Source organism: Chaetomium globosum, genomic scaffold (assembly GCF_000143365.1).
Source record: "Chaetomium globosum CBS 148.51 scaffold_4 genomic scaffold, whole genome shotgun sequence".
NCBI lineage: Eukaryota > Fungi > Ascomycota > Sordariomycetes > Sordariales > Chaetomiaceae > Chaetomium > Chaetomium globosum.
Window position 1 is genome coordinate 1,251,039 of NT_165979.1, and position 13,545 is coordinate 1,264,583.

Sequence of the window (13,545 nt, forward strand, 5' to 3'; positions counted from 1 at the left end):
GCCTATCCAGCTTCGTTAGCAGCCAGCAGTCAGGCGCTGACTCCATCACGCCCCGTGAAAAAGCCGTTTGGCCTTCTCAATGCCGAAGGAGCATATGGATGCTCTGGCCACTGCCGACTCGCCAAAAATGGTTACTCTGTCCGGGTCTCCGCCAAAGTACTTGATGTACTTGCTGATCCATTCCAGCGCGGTGACCTGGTCTGAGATTCCGTAGTTGCCGTTGTGGACGCCATCGTTCAGGTTCAGGAAGCCAATGGATCCGAGGCGGTAGTTAAACGCAATGACCACCACATCGCCGCGTGCTGCCAGGTTGGTGCCGTCCTTGTACGCGTTCTTGCTGGACCCCGACGTGAAGGCGCCGCCATAAATGTACACCATGACGGGCTTCAACTCCTTCTTGTCGGCGCCCCCCGTGGGCGGGAGGTAGGGGGTCCACACATTCGCAAAAAGACAGTCCTCGCTGCTGGTTCCGCCCTCGGCGTCTTCGACTGTTTGTGGACAGTCCTCTCCTGCCAGCAGAGCATCCACTTCTCCTTCGTCCTCGTAGCTGGCGGCCTTAGAGTACGTAAATCGTGCTGGGGTGTCGGCGAACCGAACACCCCTGAATTTCCAAACGTGGTAATCGCGGTAGCCGGTGAGCACCTTCTTTCCCACGGTCTGCTGAACTTGCCAGGTTGTCGACGTGTTGTCGGAGGTACTGCTTGAGAGGGGAGCGCTGTGGGTGCAGAGAATTGGCAGCTCCTCATCACACTTGACAGCGTGGGTTTTGCCTTGAGTGTCGATAGCCCGGCAAGCGCTCTTACATGACTTGACCTTGGAAACCCAGTACAACTGATCCTTGGGCGCGAGATCCTGATATTCCTGATAGCCCAGTGCCTTGCTCAGCGTAGACTCAAAGTCTGCTTGCTCCGGGCTCCAGGGCGCCTCCGCTAGAAGCTTGCAAGTGGCACGGCCGGTTTCGAAATCAGCCGGCTGACCGACGAGGATAGCAGCAGAACCGTCATTCTCAGATCCTATTGACATCTTAGCTAGGGAACGTCCCCATCAGCGCCGTTTCAATCACCTACCATCGACATCACTTGGAGCCAAAATGGTCAGACCCCCTCCGGCGTAGGATGCTTCAGCGGTGGTGATAGAAAACGCCGCAGCCACAGCCGCGAGAGCCGGAAGACGGCCTAGAAGCCCCATTGTCGTGAATACCTAGGTATCGTCGAGAGTGGCTCACTGGTCTAGATGTCAAATGGAATCTTCACATGCGGTCAGGTCGCATTAAAAGCCAGCCAAGGACTCATCGCAATGACACGAACCGCAAGCAAGGGACTCGTAGGATCGTAGGAACTCGGGAAGGATTCTTTGGTCAAGCGCCCTTTCGCGGGGAAATATGCAGGCCCGTGCCGTTGGTGTTGAGCTCTTCTTGTGATCTCGGCTCCAAACCGGGGTCATGATGAGAGATCATGTCTGCGCCAGGGACCCCGATTCGTCAAAGAAGCGAAGACGACCCCAGAGTGACATCCTGGTCCTGTTTTCTTCAGAGGGTTTACGGGCCTGGCTGCCGGCAGGATCGACTCCATGTCGCTAATGCGAGGTTCTTCCCAAGAATCACCCCCTCAAATCGTCCGTGCAACATCTAGTCGTGAGATCAATAAGTAATCAGATTGTTAGTATTGATCGTCAACGGGACTTCAGGCAGCCCAAGACCAAAGCCATTTTTTTGTGGACTTCTCCGAGTCTCATCGAGCAAAAGGGGGTCAGAGATAGCATGGTCCCAATTTTGGCCGGGCATTCCGGGCAGTGTGAGGTTTGGTGTGTAAAAGGGCAATGAATTCGAGAGCGTTGATCATAAAATCCCCAGGGTGTTGTTGCTGACTCAACACACACCAGTCGTGGCCGCTGTGGTCAGTCTTGCGGCACTAAGACCACCAAGATGGTGGGCTTCGGTCACATCCAGCTGAGAACCAAGCAATGCCAAATCACTGCCAAATCTTCTCACCTACACGGCCCACGCAGGTACTTCACATACCATTTGCGTACAATGGACCTCCTGACACGCGTCTATTCGTGGCTCCCTCCAAGCTGAAGCGTGGACCTTGGATGCTACAATTCCGTTGACGCCAGCCCTTCACACCTCTCGAGTTCCTCTGCATCTGTCGCGCCTCTTGTTCCTGCTGGCCGTTGGTAATACCAAACATTAAGTCGCTTTGGGTGCACAGTTCAACACTTATCTAACGCGCAACATCCATTACTGGAATGATTTACCCAGGCGGCTACCCAAGTAAAGTGGTACCTACCTAGTAGCCAAGAACCACTATCGTACCTTAATCCTTTCAGTGGACACCAGGTCGCGAATGGCCGTTTACCTATCTGACGGCACGACTGGGAGTTGGGGTTGGTTATGTTACTAGGCACGACGTAGGTCGCACTGCTAAACTTGAAAAAGAGAGAAAAAGAGTCAGCCAGTAACCCCCAGCAAACCCTATTTTGTTTGTGTTGACAGAAAGCCAGCGGCAAGTAATTAGCGGCAAAACGGAGCAGAACTGATTCTGCATTGCAGGCGCGGATATATATATATATAAAAAAAAGCTTTGAACGGGAGCCTGTCGCTAGGAACCGCTGCGCTCTACCGATCTGGAAAACCAACGCTGTGCCCGAAGGCGAAAGTATGTTCACGAATTCTTCTTTATAAAGGAGCCCACCCTACGCACAGAGCGCACGGACTGACCTGACAGCTGGACTTGGGCTGCTGCTGCATGTCGCTGAATTCGTTATGGTAGAAGTACCTAAAGACAAAAGAACGAGAGAGAAAAATAGAAGAAAAGGTGGAAGAAAAGGGAGAAAATAATACGAACTATCCTTTGCCTTCTCTCATTTTATTGCCATTAAGTTTGACAGTGGAGCTTGAACCATGATGCAAGCCGTGAAGTTAGCCGTGATGTTACTTACACCACTGGATCTTTTGACCATTTCTGTCTCCGCGGCATGTTCCGGAGATTCCCTTTCCCCGAGGAATCCGGAGCGGCCCGTCGATCTCTGTGGGGTCCGAGAAATCAGTGAGCGGACCAACAAGCTGAATGCGGACTCGCGCAAAAGGCTGGCAAGCTGGGCGTCCCAGCTCACGAGCAGCGTGCAGCAAGCAGCGAGCAGCGGAGAGGATTTACACCGAATCGGCCTCGTGGGGTTCTCGGTCAACGACATGCTGCAACACTGCATTTTCTCGCAGACAGCTGCACCGGGATGCAGCAGATAAAAAAAGAGTTCAAGGGCAGAAGGGGGAACGCTGAGTGGACAGGTTCCCGGGGGCGAGCGGAGTATTAGCCTAAAACATCATGCGGTTGGCGATCCTGCTAACCCGTTTCTTGTGCTTCTGGACAATGCAACTGGTCCAAGACCGGGCCTTTCCACCTGGCTAGCAGGGTGGCCCGGCAATCTGCTGCAGTTGAAGCCACAACCGTCCACCCCTTTCGCTTTGATCACATCCTTTTCTCCGGTTCGAGACCCGACCAACAGAAAGAAACAGGGGGCGCTTGGCTGACACAGGAGATAACTCGCCTTCTCATGCTGTTCGCGGCACGTGGCAAGGGGCGTCTTATGTCCTCCTCGGTGTCCCGAAACTACCCCTTCCCGGCCGACTCTTATCTCATGTAAACCGTCCAGTCCCTCGAGGTTCCCGAACGCCACGCATTCCCCGCTAGACTCACCAAGGCGCTGCGAGGGGTCCAGACCAGCTCTGTCGACGTCACACATTAATCTGTACGAGCCCAGCCCTCCGGCCCAAACCATTGGCGGCGTCATGTCGAAATAGCGGAATCCCAATTCTCAACAGTTAGTAAACGAAGCGATTGGGAGACCGCAGCAAAGCACAGCAATGGGACAAAAACAATCCGTAATACAGGTAAGGAATTAAACCCCCCCTCCCAAGCAACCAAAGCAAACCCAGCCAAACTAACTCCCTCCCCCCCCTCCAAAAAAAACAGCCCGCCTTCTTCTGCCCCACCACCGGCGCCGAGCTGCTCACCACCGCCGACCCCCTCGGCCTGTGCGCCCACTGCCAGGCCTGCCACGACCTGATCTGGCAGTCGGTGTTTGTGTGCCCCAACACGGGCTACCGCGTCGACGCCCTGCGCGGCGGCCGCGGCCGCGAGTGCCCCTCCTGCTTCCAGCCCCACGAGCCCTACAGCAAGCGCGCCTTCGTCTGCCCCGTCACGGGGGCGTCTATCCCCCACCCGCGCGAGACCGAGGGCAGGTGTCTGAAGTGTGGGAGGACGCATGAGGATAATTCTACGCCGGTGGGGAGTCGGGAGGTTGTTGGGGGTGGGAGGGGGCTGGGGGGGAGGGGGTGAGGCCGATTGAGGTCTGGTGGATTGGGGGTTGGGGGTTGGTTGAGGGGTGGTTATTGACGGTGTCATCGCATGGTAGGGGCGCGTAATTGCCGATGGGGATTCGGCGAAGACTGTTGCGTGGTGGTCGGAGTGGGAAGGGTTGGGTTATGATACGGTGGGAGTTGAGGACGGCGCAAGATACCCAGGGAGGCGCAAGGCGAAGGAAACCGCCGCTGGTATGCGTTCGGGATTCGGCCGTGGGCTCGACATGGCTGCCCAACTGGATCTCTTTTCGGGGCAACTGTTTGATACCACTCGGCATTGGTTAGTAAAGGGCACGGCCTGGTAATGGGAAATCGGATTTATCGTCTCAGGGGCTGGTGTCGACAACTTCGCCGCACATTCACCAGATGATCTGGAGCAGCATCATCCCGGCGGTGACCAAGTTCATATGATCACCTCCACCGTGGACTCCATGTAAGTTCGTTGGTTACTTTTTGAACCCGAAGTCTAACCCGGCCACCGGAACCGGAATCGCCTTGCAAACCACGTCCCCGAAAAGGCTTATTGGTGGTCCGGTTGTTGTCCGAATTCCAGCCGACGGTACCGACACCTCCCGGCTACCACCACGACCTCCCGAGGCGTCCGAGGCAGAGTAAACGTTCTGATGTCACGTTCCACCGTGACGGCGGTGGCCGTTGAAGACCAGACACCCCATGATTGATATCCCACTGCAACGTCCCGTGAGAAAACGACGTGAAAACGAAGTCCAATTCTCGTTTGCATGCAGTGCAGAGGCCCAGGCCCTCGAGCTGCAATATTTCTCGGAGACTGGCCCAAGTCAGCGGTGATGTAGCTTTCGACATTAGCCTGTTGGTGCGCTTCCCGTGTTCCAACGCAGTAGCACGACCGGTCTTGCAGCTCGCAAATTGCTTCTCGCGGGGTCTTCTTTACCCACAAATTACCGCCTCAGCCCAACATCCGCTTGGATGTTTGGTACCGCTCACAATTCAATAGTTCTGCTATTAATATACTCCTTTTGTGCACCGTCACCTCTCCCACCAAACTCCAGCCCAACCCTCATACTGCGTGGAACTCGAAAACAGGGGTCCAGTTCAGCAGAGCAAGGGAGGTCTAGACCGTAATATTGAAAGAATACGGAAACAAAAACAATCGGAATCGTCAAATCGTGAATGAGCTGAAAAACTACTTGCTGCAAGGATACGTTAGTCGGGACTCGAACCCCAGGTCACGGCAACCAACAATCAAGGGGGGCTGCAGTATGCGGTCCTATCCGAGAAACGGGTAGGCGATGCGGATCGAGAACCAGAGAAGCTGACCTTTTGTAAATTATCGTCACTACTACAACGGGAACAGCGTAGCCCTTGCCCGGAATCCTACAACCTCTTCGTGATTGAGGTTCCATCGTGCAGATGATGTCGGCAGTAAGCCCACGGCTTGTGGCTCGGCCGCGTCCTGGCACGTCCCAGGAACCGTGGTACGAACTCGATTCTTCTCTCGTATATCATGAACCGGCCGCGCCCAGAAATCATAACCCGCCAGGTGTTTTGGGCCTGTGATCCTTGACTTCCTCTAACCGCTCCTTAAGCGCTTCCTCCACCAAGTTGTCACTATGGTTGCCATATTCTTGACCAAGAGCTTCTTGCTCTTGGCTCTCGGCTTCTCCCAGCAAGTCATTGCTGAGTGTACTCAGAGCATCACGGCCAAGCAGGGAGATACGTGTGCTAGTATCTCATCCCAAGTCGGCATCACGGTTACCGACTTTCTCAGGTCCAACCCATCCGTTACCAGCTGCTCACTAGTTGCCGGGCAAAGTTACTGTGTAAAGGGGACAGCTGACAGTGGAACGCCGCCCCAGACCTCAACCCCGGCGGGACTCGTGGTAAGCCCTGACGGGAGCTGCGGCACAGGTGTGACTTGCGCAGGATCAAGATACGGAGACTGCTGTTCGGCCCACGGCTATTGCGGCAGCACCAGCGACTACTGCGGCGACGGCTGTCAGGGCGCGTTTGGAAACTGCGGTTCCGGCTCCGGCGAGCCGTCCCAGTCTCCCGGCGGCTCCCATCACCATCACGGTCACCAGCATCGCAGACTTCAGTCATCACATTCCACCGTCACCCCAAGCGCGCGCCACCCGCCACCGTCACGCAGACACAAACATCCACCGTCACACAACCGCGCGCCACCACCACCACCACCGTCACGCGCACCCTCGGCGGCGGCGGGACCGTAACCACGACCGTCTCGGTGCCCGCCACCATCACCTCCGTCGTGCGGCTGACGACGGTGGTGACCAGCGTGCGGACCTCGGTCAGCGTCAGCACGTCGGTCAGCACCCGCACCGTCACCGTCACCTCCCTCGTCGTCGACACCATCACCAGCATCGAGACCTCCACCCGCCTGGTCACCTCGGGCGTGTGCGCCACCAAGACGACCACCGGCAAGCCGACGACCACGGCGCCCCCGGAGGGCAGGCCCACGCTGCCCGGCACGCCGAGTTATTGTAAGTTTTGTTTTGGGGGGGGTGGGGGGCTCTGACTTTGTTTTGTAGTGCATTGGTACATTCTGGGCTACGGAGGGAGATGACCTTTCCTGATGCCAGTCTTCATGGCTCGCAGATCAAGGAGGTTGGGGAATAGGGGAGATAAGATCACTGGCACCCACCGCATCTTGTCGCAAATGGAACATTCTCCCACTTCCCCTCCCGCTTGGAGGAAGCCGGCGGCTTGACATCCAGGCCCAGTCTTCGAGTTTACATACTGACACCCAACCTCCACCACCTCTAGGCAAAAACTACGATATGATCGAAAAGGGCGACACCTGCCGCGACCTCGCAGACCGGAACAAACTTTCACTCCTTCAATTGTATGTTTCTGGTTACCTTTCCCTATTCATAACCCTGGACATATGCTCATGCAGGCCCCCTAGCTACGCACTCAACCCGTCGGTGAGCGGAACCGTCCTCAACCTGGGCTTTGACTGCACGCCCGAATTCATCGACCTCGTGCTAAGCGGCTTGTGCCAGATCAACTGTGATGCGCTGTGGGAGGGGTATTATGTGTGCGTGGGCAGATGAGGCTTCTTGGCTGGGAGGGTGTAGTGGGAGTGTTTACCGTCAGTTAGGGTATTTTGGCATGGTGAATATATCAAGTGATTCAAACTCAGTTCCCAAGCTTGGTTCTCCAGACTGACACAATACCGGTGTCCTCCTGACAAAGAAATGTGAGGTAATAGCTGACTGGGATGTTGACGGTGATAGATGCCTATCGGATCAGATCTCCATGTACCTAACAGCAAACTAGATCGTCGCCAACCTCGCTCCCAGCATCGATTGTGTGTTGGCACCTAATATGTTCAGTACCATGGATCTCAAACACAACAGAGGGTGAAATGTAGTTGGACACAGTGTGCTAGATAGGTACATCGGATGGAAGCCAGTCTTCTGCCTAAGCACGTGGGCCTCAGCGCCACTGCCTGGGAGGTTGGGGTCTTAATTCCTTTGCCCGGTCTTGCAATTCAACAACTTGGGTGAGTTGGTTCGAGTCTCACTCAGAGAAACCCACGTCGCTGCACCTAACAGCTTCCGGGTTCGATTCCTGGCAGGACAAACCAGCACACCTCCATGTAAAAAGCATCCTCACCTCTAGGTGTAGCTTTCCTATCCTAACCGACTGTTCTTGGAGACGTTTCTTGTAAGTGGGAATATACCAAGTTACTGTAGAGTTATAACTCCAGATGTTCCTACTTGTAAGATAGTTCTCCACGAACAGGTGGTTAGGGTAGTGAGGCTACCTCTAGAGGTAATTATACTTTTTATATTTGCCCTATATAATTTAGGCTGCTAGCTACCTATAACTAGGTAGTTCAAGCCCTTTTAATCCGTACCTCCAGACCAGACTGGACCACGAAGAACGAGGCGTTTGCCTTTAGCGGCCGCCCTGGATGTGCTAGCTCGAAGCGATAGTCGCGCAGCAACCTCGGCACGACCTTGTTGATTTCGAGGAGTGCCAGGTTGCGGCCAATGCACAGATGGCTTCCACCACCGAACTATGGACCTAATTGTCAGACACATCCACGCCCGGGGTAGGGGGAGTAGAGTACTCACCTGGAACATATACCGCTCCATCCTCTTCGCTCTCTCCTCGTCCTCCAACCACCGTTCCGGCCTGTAGTCATCAGCATCTTGCCCAAACACCTCTTTATCCCGGTGCAGCACCCATCCGTTGCACGCGATGGTGGTACCACCGGGGAAAAAGTGACCATCCAGTTCAGCACCCTCGGGCGGCACGACGCGCGTGATGTTGAGGCCGACGGCCGGGCGCACGCGCATGGCCTCCTTGAGACAGGCCTGCAGGTAGGGCAGGCTCTGCGCCTGGTTCCAGGTGACGTTGCCCTCGGCGGGGAGGACGCCGGTCGTGACGGCCTGCTCGATCTCGCGAAGCACCGAGTTGTAAACGCGTTGGTCGTCGAGAACGTGCCAGAAGAAGGACTGCATCGTGGAGGCGGTCGAATCGGAGCCGGCGAAGCTGGATGAGGTTGGTTAGTTTCACAAGGTCAAGCAGAGATGCTGTACCGGGACGACTAACATGGCACCGTGAGCAACGGCAAAAACATCCCCCTCCCCAAACCGCTCCGGGTCCTTGAGATGCCCCTGGATCAAACTAGCCATCAGATCCTGCCTGCCATCACCGCTCCTCAACAACCCTCCACGATCCTTATCAAACGGCTGCCGGCGCGCCATCTCCTCCAGCGCCATCCTCGTGATCAGCGCATTCTTGGTGCTCAACCACGGCACAAACCGCCACAGCGGGTTCCTCCTCAGCAGATAATCCAACTCGGGCACCTGCCCCACGATCCCATTATACACCTGCGAGTTATCAATCGTCTTGATCGCCCCATCGACATCCCTCCCCTGCTCCAAGAACCCAAACGCCCTACTAAACGCCACCTCCCCCAGCACATCAAACGCAAAATAATGCAAATAATCCCCCAAATCAAACACCGCCCCCTCTCCCTGCCCATCCACATGCTCCCCGACCTTCCTTCCCAACAAATCCACCACATCATCCACAAACGGACCCAGCTGCTGCATCGCCGCCATGCCATACGGCACGTTCGCGACCCTCTTCTTCGCCGCGTGCACATCCTCCCTCGTCTCGGTAAAAATATCCGGATTCTCTGGCGGCGGAAACACCCCATAAAACCCCGTCTTATAAAACCTCCTCCCCGCGCTCAGCAGCACCCGCGCCGCCTCCGGCGACGACACGGACACCTCGCCCGGCGCGATGCGCACGACGGGGCCGTGCCGCCGGTGCAGCGCGATGTGGTCCAGGTGGGTGTGGCCCGAGGCGGTGGACCAGACCTTCCAGAGGCGGGTGATGGAGGCGAGGACCGGGCCTGGGTATTGGTGCAGGGGGGAGAAGTAGCGTCGGAGAAGGCTGCGCAGGAGGAGGGTGGTGAGCAGGAGGGTGGCCCAGTGCATGGTGAGGAGGGTGAGGGCCGTGGTGAGGAGGGATTGGGGAGGTGGGTGGGAGGGGTCGGCGGGGGTGGGCTTGAGGATGCCCATTTTGGTGGTGGTGGTGGTGGCAGTGGATGTGGTAAGGTCGCGGTCTAGTGGTTGATGGGTAGGTGTCGTTCACTGAGTGAGGGTGTTGAACCTGGCTTGGGACTGAAGGGTTGATAAGTCCAACGAGCAGCTGTTGAAGTTGCTCGCCCTCAAGAGATTTTAAACTAACACGGTGTTTAAGTTTTGGGAGAGTGAGACGTGGATGTGGCGGCGGCTCTGGGAGTTATTAGCCAGCAGTACTCGTATGGCTGGCCGGCCCCCTCGGGTTTCCAGGGAGCCGCCCTTTGAGCAGGGTTGGAAGATATTTGCCGATTCTGGGGGATCCCGTGGCAGGCCATGTTGGAGGGTTGCCAAGAACCGGTTGAACATCGTCGACGAGCAATGACCGATAGCAGCCGTCTCCAGTCCAGCCAGACAACTGGCCGATCAATGCCCGGCGAGTCGCGGCTCACGGGCCGCATCCGACTGCACAATGGGAATCGTGGGTCTAACAAGGGGTGTGGGAACTCGGATGTCAGAACTAGAAAGCGACGTAGTGAGTGGCATGGGGACTATCCGTGTGTGGAGGCGAACAACGCTCAATGATCAAGTTAGCCTGGGACAGCTACGATGAAGAGGATGCTTCGGATTCTGTATTTGTGCTCGCTTTTTTACAAGGGCGAGAAACGTGGTGTTTCTGTAAGAAACTCAGAATGCGACTTCGTGTTCGCCGGACACAGCTTGCATCTCGACATGGCTGAATGGTGCAGGTTGGCGAACCAACCCAGCTTCGATGAAGAAAGATTTCCGCATCGGGTTGGAGGTTGGAGGAGTTGCTTGGCCTATTGGAGAATTGGAGCAGGCAGATGACAAGCTTCAGGGTGCGGGGCTGGACAAACGAACCGTGTTTGTGGGTGTCTCGCCTCCGTGTTTTCGGCAGTTGTTCTGGCCCCTTGTGCTCGTGTCAAGATCCGCCTTAGCTAGGAAATATGTCCGCATCAGATCGCTCGTGTGTCGTCAGCCCGCGCGCGTTCCTATTCCGTGAGTTCGGGGATCGAATCCAGAAACCGAGGAGCCCGGGTTTCTTCCGTGACTTTGCCTCCTCGGTCGCCGAGGTAGCCAGGCCAGATCGACTGGAGATACCATCTCAGGAAGCAGGATTTTTTATCGATTGATGCATCCTTTGTCAGTACCTGTGTCAGCCAAAACGGTGATGAATGGGATGAAGGTACCCGATCAGTCGGCCCTCCATGGGGCCCGCCTCCGCAAAATGTGTGGATAACCCTTCGCTCCACAACGATCTTGGCAAGATGTCGCACCGTGGATATGGCTTGACCCCAAGACGTATCCAAAGACTTCACGGAACTAAGAGGAGGTATCGGCCGTTCGTGGCCACGCAGTCGAGAACGCCTGTAGGTATGTCATACAATGGCTCCGAGTTGGCACATCTAGAGGACGAGCATGTAAACCAGAGTATCAAACGTAATATCGACAACTAATCTAGCGGCCTCTCGGCCTAGGTATGTCCACAGCTGAATGCCCGTGTTTTCCACTCCCCATACTCCAAAACTCCAAGCACGATGCAAAGCCGAGCGAAGCTGTCAAACACAACAGCCGCAATCCTGCCTCCATAGTCCATCCCACCCTCTTTAAATCTCGGCCTTCTTCGCAGCCGCCTTCTTTTGTTTCTTGAGCTTCGCCTTCCGCTCGGAAATCTCCTTGTCGAGCTTGTCGTCGTTGCTCTCCGGCACCGCCTTCTTGACCTTCTTCTTCGGCCGGTCCTCCTTCACAGGCTCTTCCGCCGCCGGCTCGGGCTCCGCATCCAGCGACTTGCGCTTCTTGCCGACGTTGGGCTTCTCGCCAATCGTTTTCTGGCCCTTGCCTGGAAGCGCGCTGGGGGGCTGTTGTCCCTCAGCGACCACCTTGGAATCGTCGAGCCAGAGCTCGTCCGTCTGGTAGATAGGCAGGGCAGCCGTCTCGGGGCCCTTGACGTAGAAGTTGCGCACGTTCTGCCACTTCTGTGGGACGAACCGCTCGACCAGTTCACGGGCGGCTGTATCGACATTGGCCGCAATCTTCTTGGGCTCCCAGTTCGCGTACCCAACCTTGACTGCCGTGTTGGTGGACGGGCTGAGGTGGACGTGGGCGGCGCCAATGGCCTTCTGAACCTCGGCCACGATCTCGGGAATTGGCCGTGCGTTGATGTTCTCGGTCGGGTCGCGCTTCGGCTTCTTCCCCTTGGGCGCCGCGACGCGCTTGCCATCGACCTTTTCCCTCGGCGCCATCAGAACGACCGGAACGGGCCGTTTCGTTGTCGTCTTGTAAAAAGTCTTGCCAAGCGCCTTGGGAAGACGGTTGATGATCCGATCGTCGGCGAGGAAGACATCGTGTTCGCTGAACAGCTTGCGCTGCGCCTCATACGCCTTGAACTTGGCCCGCAAGTGGCTGATGTCGATCACCCGGCCGATCTTGGCCCGCAGCTCCTCGGGGAACTCGTCGGCGACCGCATTCTTGTACCACCGCTGGGGGTCGGCCGTTATTAAGCAGACGCTGAGCTCTTCGTTGGTGTTGAGAGGGTTGGGGAGGACGATTTTGCCGGGTTGAAGGCCTAGGAAACTGTCAGCAGATGTCTCAGATGCGGCACAAGTGCGCCGGGGGGTAGTGGGGGATATAGAGAGGACAACGCGGGCGCAAGCCAGGCGCCGCGGTGGCTTTCAGGTGAAACAATTGCTTGGGTAAACGTACGGTGCGAATCGTGGATGTGCTTCTTGGTCGTGAGAGTCAACCAAACGGGCGTTTCCGCGACTGTCGTCTCCTCGTCGCCGAGCAGGTTCTGCTTCCCGTCGTCGCGTGGTTCGGCGGCTGCCTTCTTGATGTGTGCGACAAGCGCCTTGCAGGCCTTCAATGTCTGCTCGGGGTTGACAGGGACCGAGGCATCAGCGGCCCTCGCAACGGCGGTGGATTTCGACATGTTTGCGAGTGTTGATGTCGGCGATGTGGTCTGTCGTCCCAGTCCCAATCGCAACTCCGTTGTTTTCCTTTGCATTGGATCCCAAGAAATTTTGGGCTTATCCGGAGAACTCGTTTTTCCGCTTATCATAGATAAGATTCCATCCCTGTCACTTGCTGAAAATGGTAGGTGGGGCATGTGGGCTGCAGGCAGGTCCGGCAGAGTGGGGCCGTCCGGGACAGCAACCGGCAAAACGAAGCCTGGAACGTTGCCTGGACATCGGGCTCCCTCATGTTGATGATACTGCTGTCTTTGGTCGACGAGACGCCATGACCCAGATATCAATACCAATATCACAGCTGGGAAGTCACCAATAACGGCGCAGGTCCACGGGTCATTGATTGGCCATAACCATAACTACATCGACATCACAAACCGTGCAACAACTCCTCCCTCCAAGGCCGCCTCCCCCCGTCTCCACAAGCCCGCCCAGGCTTACCTACCCCCAAGCACAGATTTCCTTCCTTTTGGTGACCTTTCATAACCCAGCAAACCCGGCAGCTACCCTCCAGGCTAAACCTCGCACAAGATATTCCCCGCCGGTAAGAAATATGAAAAGCAATTATACACCAACAAAGTACGCCTTGCGCTATGCAGCTCCTCCTAAAGCCAACAGAAGAAGCAGTACAGATGGGGGTTCAAGAACCCAGCAA

At 56.3% G+C, this 13,545-nt stretch overlaps 6 protein-coding genes across 6 annotated transcripts; 2 read left to right on the plus strand and 4 right to left on the minus strand.

Annotated features, from left to right (window-relative positions):
• Nucleotides 1–45: 45 nt before the first annotated feature.
• On the minus strand, nt 46–1,188 carry CHGG_04100 (uncharacterized protein; the record flags this gene model as incomplete). Its single annotated transcript, XM_001223313.1, has 2 exons — nt 46–1,013; nt 1,068–1,188. The coding sequence occupies 2 exons, from the start codon at nt 1,186–1,188 to the stop codon at nt 46–48; spliced, it is 1,089 nt and encodes a 362-aa protein (XP_001223314.1).
• Nucleotides 1,189–2,663: 1,475 nt separating this feature from the next.
• Nucleotides 2,664–3,192, minus strand: CHGG_04101 (uncharacterized protein; the record flags this gene model as incomplete). Its single annotated transcript, XM_001223314.1, has 2 exons — nt 2,664–2,753; nt 2,941–3,192. The coding sequence occupies 2 exons, from the start codon at nt 3,190–3,192 to the stop codon at nt 2,664–2,666; spliced, it is 342 nt and encodes a 113-aa protein (XP_001223315.1).
• Nucleotides 3,193–3,862: 670 nt separating this feature from the next.
• Nucleotides 3,863–4,337, plus strand: CHGG_04102 (uncharacterized protein; the record flags this gene model as incomplete). The annotated part of the gene is made up of 2 exons (XM_001223315.1): nt 3,863–3,889; nt 3,972–4,337. 2 exons carry the CDS (start codon nt 3,863–3,865, stop codon nt 4,335–4,337), a joined length of 393 nt encoding a protein of 130 aa, XP_001223316.1.
• Nucleotides 4,338–5,949: 1,612 nt separating this feature from the next.
• On the plus strand, nt 5,950–6,923 carry CHGG_04103 (uncharacterized protein; the record flags this gene model as incomplete). The annotated part of the gene is made up of 3 exons (XM_001223316.1): nt 5,950–6,219; nt 6,270–6,834; nt 6,889–6,923. 3 exons carry the CDS (start codon nt 5,950–5,952, stop codon nt 6,921–6,923), a joined length of 870 nt encoding a protein of 289 aa, XP_001223317.1.
• A 1,278-nt stretch (nt 6,924–8,201) lies between these two features.
• On the minus strand, nt 8,202–9,903 carry CHGG_04104 (uncharacterized protein; the record flags this gene model as incomplete). The annotated part of the gene is made up of 3 exons (XM_001223317.1): nt 8,202–8,384; nt 8,443–8,863; nt 8,924–9,903. 3 exons carry the CDS (start codon nt 9,901–9,903, stop codon nt 8,202–8,204), a joined length of 1,584 nt encoding a protein of 527 aa, XP_001223318.1.
• A 1,628-nt stretch (nt 9,904–11,531) lies between these two features.
• CHGG_04105 (uncharacterized protein) lies at nt 11,532–12,853 on the minus strand (the record flags this gene model as incomplete). Its single annotated transcript, XM_001223318.1, has 2 exons — nt 11,532–12,490; nt 12,628–12,853. 2 exons carry the CDS (start codon nt 12,851–12,853, stop codon nt 11,532–11,534), a joined length of 1,185 nt encoding a protein of 394 aa, XP_001223319.1.
• Nucleotides 12,854–13,545: the final 692 nt, after the last annotated feature.